We start from the raw sequence: 6,000 nt of genomic DNA, 5'->3' as shown, positions 1-6,000 counted from the left end.
TAGCTTTAGTAAATTCTGCTGTAGCTAATTTGTATTAATTTAATATAACGATAAGAAGAAATCAAATCATTCTTTGGCAAAAAACAAAACAAAAAACATGTCAATGAGGTTCTATATACAGTATATTGCATCCTGTCTTACGGACAGGGATGAAATGGACTCAGCTGTGGAACAGTACTGTATATATGAAGGAACAAACACATATTTCACTCTTCTCTGATTTCTCTGTCCTCCTTCCCTTCCTATTGCCACTGGCCTCCAAACAGCGCAGCCAGTAACCAGCCCAGACAAGGACCACACCTTAGATCACGCATAAGAAAAACAGCAGTGCTGACACCAAAACAGATCAGGAACCCCGAGGCACACAGACTGTCCCAGAAGACAGAGATATGGGACCATTTCTTGCCAACTCCCTCTCTATTCTCACTCAGGAAAATCATCTAATTCCAGGAGAGTGTAAAAATGGACTCAAATGGACCCTCACATCCAGAGTTAAATGAACACTGAGGATTTTGTTGTGTGCCCCCCCCCCCCATTTACCCCGTCTTTATTACAATTTCTCTTTTTCTCTTCTTCCCTCCCTTTCTCCCTCCCTCCGTAAGTCTGTGTTGTGCGTGCGAGGGGACAGACATGAACGGCTGGTTGCTGGGTTACCAGTCTAATTGAGAGGCCTCTGGAGACTTGCCGTTATCAGAGCCTGAACCCTATGTTTTCCAGTCACCGCTTCTCTCTCTCTCTCTCTCCCTTTATTACAGCCTCCTACCTGCATTCTCTCTCATATTCTATCAATTAACTTTCTCTTTATTTTTTCTCTATTTTCTTCCCATCTCTCTGGGCTTAATTCTGTACTCTGTGCTTCTCTCTCACATTTCCATCTATTGCCTCACAAAGCATCGTCATGCCTTCATGCCTTCATTCTTAATCTCTATACTGCTTCCAGCCGTGTTCCATATAGACTTTCTCTCCTGTTTCTGTTTCATCCATGCCTTTCATCTGGCATGTCTCTCCACTGAACCTCTTGGATTCACTATTCTCTGCTCTTCCTCTGTCCCTCTTCTTCCTGACATCTCGCCATCTAGCTTTCATCCATGAACAGACATAGCAGGAAATCCTTATCTCATTATACAACCACTCCCTCGAGCGCCCACACGCACCCATATGTCCCATAAACCGAGCGAGACAATTAATGCCTTTGATCTGGTAGATGTTGTGGGTTTGTTTAGCAATGTTCAATGGACATTTTTAGGACTCTTTAGACCGGGGTTCTCAAACTTTACAAGACCAAGGACCCCCAACTAGCCATAACCTCTGTGAAAACCTTTCACAGAGCTTTTTTTGAAAACTGGAAAATTGAAAATGTTTCAACACTAATCTTATGAATTGAATTTGAACTGAAATGTAATTAACAAATGTATTAATTTTTATTTCATTTTATTTTATCCTCTCCGCCCGACTCCCTGGTGCAAATGGTGAAACCTTGAACACGGTCATGGTTGGAGGACAGTTGGTCTCAAACCACCTCACGGTTCACAGTCACAGTCAAATGTCACAGTCTTCTGACAGTTTTCATCACTTGCCATCTCTTCCTCTTGAGCTTTTCTCACATTCTTCACCTACTCCTCCCCCTTGTTTTACACAGACGTCTCATCTCTCTCTCTGTCTCTCTCTCTCTCTCTACCTATAGCTTTAGCTCCTCTCTATCCTTTAATCCACCCACTTTCTCCCTCTTGCACTCCCCTCTACACTGCATTGCAGACTTTCCTCCCTGGGAAGGACGGTTAGAGAAGAGATGTACAGCTGTGAAGTGCACTCCTTTCATCAACACTGTATCATTCCTCATTAGATACATCGGGGCACTTCTGTCAAAGGCTCAATTGGAAACACACACACACACGCGCACGCGCACGCACACGCACACGCACACGCACACGCACACGCACACGCACACGCACACGCACACGCACACGCACACGCACACACACACAAACACACACACACACACACACACACACACACACACAGCATTCTGTTCCTGACTATGACGCCTGCGCCACAGATTCACATTACAGAGACATGTTATACCTATCTCACGGCTCTCAATACAATCCCAGATAAAGGCATAGATATGCAAACTAAATGTGTCTGTCAGGCATGCAGACTGATGGATTGATGATGCTGAGCCGAGGGCACTGTGACCGTCCACTGTGGAGGGGTGTGGGGGGTGTGTGGGGGGGGGGGACATTATTCCACTGAGTAAAGTGCTCTCTTAGCAACCGCCTAGATGTCCGATTCACAACACAACAACACAACACAAAACACATACTAATTATCCTACACAGATGTCTGACACTCAAGTCCTGCAACAGACAATGACACAGGAACCTTCAATGTGGAATTCAATAATTGATGGCATAAAACAAATGGAAGAGACAGAATCAATGAAATACATTTACACGCATGCAGCACTGGGGGCCTGTCAACTGCAACAAACAACACCACCCTAATCCAGTGGTTCTCAAACTTTTTTCATGTCAAGGACCCCCAAAATAATATGTATTTGTCCACGGACCCCCATCTCAAAATATTTTGTTCCAGGGACCCCCAGAAGCAAAGATTTGCATTGCAATTGTTGTCTATATATATATTCAAAGATTTGCGCGAATTTTCACTATTTTTGAATAGCCAAAGTATAAGATAATGTTTAAAGTGGTTAAAACGATTGACACTATATTCACTTATTTAGCTGGGCCCCCCTGGTACCCCACCAAGGACCCCTAGGGGTCCCCGGACCCCACTTTGAGGACCAATGCCCTAATCTACAAATGGAGTCATGTTGGTGGTTGTCTTGGTGTATGTTTACCTTGTAAGAATAGTTTTCCTGGTGAACCATGATCCTTTACAGCATCCTACAGCGGAGTCTGCTTTGCTGGGAGAAATGGACGCGAGTGTCAGTGGGAGAAAGAATCCCAACCCCGCAGTGGTATTCCGGGGGAGGGGAGGAGAGGAGAGGAGAGGAGGGGTTGCAGAACTCGTCCCGGTCCTGATCGGAGCTATCTGCTGCTGTCACTGTCCTTGTGATATAACACCTATCTCCTTTCCCCTCCGATATCTACCTACCTGCACTCTTGTGTTTTACCACCCCTTTCTATCCCTCTTTCCTGCCTGTTTCGTTTTTACGGTCTGCTGTCTAAACAGGGCAGGGTCTGATCACTTCTTTCCCAAAAGCCGAGAGAGGGAGGGGAGTGAACGGGAAAAAAAGGGGAGGCGTGTGAGAATGAGAAAGACAGAAAAAAGGGATGGTGGGAGGGAGGAGAGGTGAAAGGGAGAGTACATTCACAGTCGTCCTCTCTCTGTCTGGCTCGGATGGAGCAAGGGGGAGGGGCTGATGGGCAGAGAAACCCACAGAACGGGCCAATGGAGAGAGAGAGTGGATGGATGGAGGAGGGGTGACAGTGCAGAAGGGGAGGCAACATTCTGCCATTCTATAGAGCAGGGGTCTTCAATGTTTTTCAGGCCAAGGACCCCCTAGCTGAGAGAGAGATGAAGCAGGGACCCCCTCTATATTGTATAAAATTTTGTTTCAGATTAAACTTTTTCTTTTTTACTTGCTCTTTTTTTTCCCTCTACGCCTATACCTCTTTGCCAAAAAATAGCAGATCTACAAGCTCACAACGCCTCGCGCTGCGAGGCGTTGTGAGCATGTAGATCTGCTATTTTTGGCTGAAGTTCTCCTCAGAAAAGAGATGCTAAGGTTCAAGAGGTTAATGTAAAAAAGATAATCATATCACACAAAGATTTGGGGCCCCCCTGTAGTAACTCTGAGGACCCCCTGTACAAGACCCCTGCTATAGAGCAAGGTAAAGTCATCCCAGTCAGAGAGAGACAGCAACACATTAGCATATGTGTGTAGTGTATATTATATATATACTGTATATATCTATAAAGTAAGCCTTGCCGAGCCATGTGGTCCATAGGGCAGGAGCCTATCTCCTGTTTCTGTAGCGTGAGGCAGCTGGATGTACAAGTACAGCCATGACGCTCTGGACATGACGCTAGTAAATGAAATGTTAATGTTACTATCAGTTTTTCTCTGTGGGTGCACTACACAACAGCACAATCACCATTTATTATCTGTAGTACCCCACCCACGGCTCTTCTGCCACTGTGTAAAAGTATCTGTGGGCACTGGATGGCATTTACTGTACCATCTGTGACTGTCTCTCTGCAGGATTATAAAACCCGCAGCAGCAGATGGCTGGTCTGTAATCCACCAGTAGGCCACCCTATACCAGGATAATCCCTTCCTTCTCCACCTCCCCTTCCCTCCCTCTATCCTGCCATACACCGCATTTTATTTTGCCCATCGACATCTTTGCCCGCTGATCTGTGAGCTTTGCCGATCACAAACTGTGACCATCCCTCATTTGTCTCAATGCAGATTACAGAATGTGACTGAATTGATTTTATCAAAGCATGTCTGTGCCTTTCACTTATTGTCTAAGTATCATTAATCCCAGAATAAAGTCATGCAATATCTTTGCATGACAGATTCAATTAAATCAGACATTTAAAGGTAGGGTAAGTGATTTACTTTGGTTAAAATAAGTGTTAAATAGCTCTATATTCTGATAGTACTCATTGCTATAGAGTGTTTGTTCAGTAAAAGGAGTCTCCATGTCTTTCCAGCTCTATATTAAACAGAAAATGCATTTTCAGTGCTCTCTCTTGATCGGCTTAAATGCTGAAAATGTATGTATATTCTTCTGTATATTCGTTTACTAAAGAGCTGCAGACACCTGTGACCGAACAAACGCTCTGTAGCAATGATTACTATCAGAATATAGTACTTTAACCTTTTTACAAAAAAAAGAAAATTACCCAAAAATATCACTTATTACCCTACCTTTAATTCCAGTTTCATTTTTGTGTTATTGTTTTGGGGACCAGGGTCCTCTCCTTTCTCCTCCTCCCTCCATCCATTCTCCTCAGATCTCTCTATTGGCTATTGATCTCGTTTGGGTAACGTTGTTTTTCCCCCATAAACCCACTACTGGGTGTAATGACCAAGTGGTGGATCGATGGGCTCCCTCCTGTGATCTCTTGGCTCAGGTCTGCACATGGCTTGATTTGGTCGAGCTGTCCTGCTTGGTGCCTGTGGAGGCATATTCGACCGGCACCTCTCCGATTATTCTACCCTTGACTTTCGTAGCAAGACTTTGACCTGAGATACAGATATAGTCGTTTTTCCTATCTCGTTTTCCTTGTTTGCTTTGAAGCTTGCTAATTAGGCAGTGAAGTGGAACTAGGAGGTTCATGCAGAGTCTATTGGGATTAAGTAGGTAGCATAAAAAAACAATAGTTAATTTAGATTTTATTATTGTGTGTACAGTGGAAAACACTGTGAAGGTTAGGCAAGAGAGGAAACATCTTCTGTTGAATGTTTTAATGTTCTAAAGTGGCCAGGCGGTGCTGGTAGCACAAATGCTGTGGATGGGTACGGAGACAGAACAGTCATTTGATATGGAGGCTCTTGAATCCAGCCAGTGAGATCTATAAACCCGAGTCTCTCTCAGGGATTCAAAAGGCTTCATGGGTTAACAAGATCAGAAGTGAAGCCAATGGACTGTGGGTATTCAGTCAATGTTCACAGTGCCAGCGCCAGTATTCAGGCTAGGTTTGCACTGCTTCAAAGACCTTGATGCCCAGTTGCCCACCCTTCTTGCCTGGTGAATACCAATATATTCACGCAGTCTTTCTTCCATGCCTCATTGCACTCGCGCATGTGCACGTGCACGTGCACACACACACACACACACACACACACACACACACACACACACACACACACACACACACACACACACACACACACACACACACACACACACACACACACACACACACACACACAAAGGAGGTGCAGGAGCAGAGAAACTTTGATGTATGAATCCATGAACCATGCATGCTATGATATGAAAAGCCCTAGCAACCGGACCCATT

General features: G+C 44.7%; 1 protein-coding gene across 3 annotated transcripts in view; it reads right to left on the bottom strand.

Annotated features, from left to right (window-relative positions):
* The window catches only part of schip1 (schwannomin interacting protein 1), a 63,211-nt gene that overhangs the window by 24,494 nt on the left and 32,717 nt on the right, over nucleotides 1-6,000 (bottom strand). The window contains exon 1 of one of the 3 annotated variants that reach the window (XM_084065431.1): nucleotides 2,861-3,219. The exons of the other annotated variants lie outside the window; for them this stretch is intronic. Within the exon in view, the coding sequence (XP_083921557.1) occupies nucleotides 2,861-2,890 (30 nt within the window). The 5' untranslated portion in view covers nucleotides 2,891-3,219. Of the gene's footprint in view, nucleotides 1-2,860; nucleotides 3,220-6,000 lie in introns of those variants that run through there. 3 annotated transcript variants of the gene reach the window in all.

Source organism: Gymnoscopelus microlampas, assembly GCF_963454915.1.
Source record: "Gymnoscopelus microlampas genome assembly, chromosome: 8".
Lineage (NCBI taxonomy): Eukaryota > Metazoa > Chordata > Actinopteri > Myctophiformes > Myctophidae > Gymnoscopelus > Gymnoscopelus microlampas.
The sequence above is the reverse complement of the archived record's forward strand: the minus strand, read 5'-3'. Positions and strand labels throughout refer to the sequence as shown.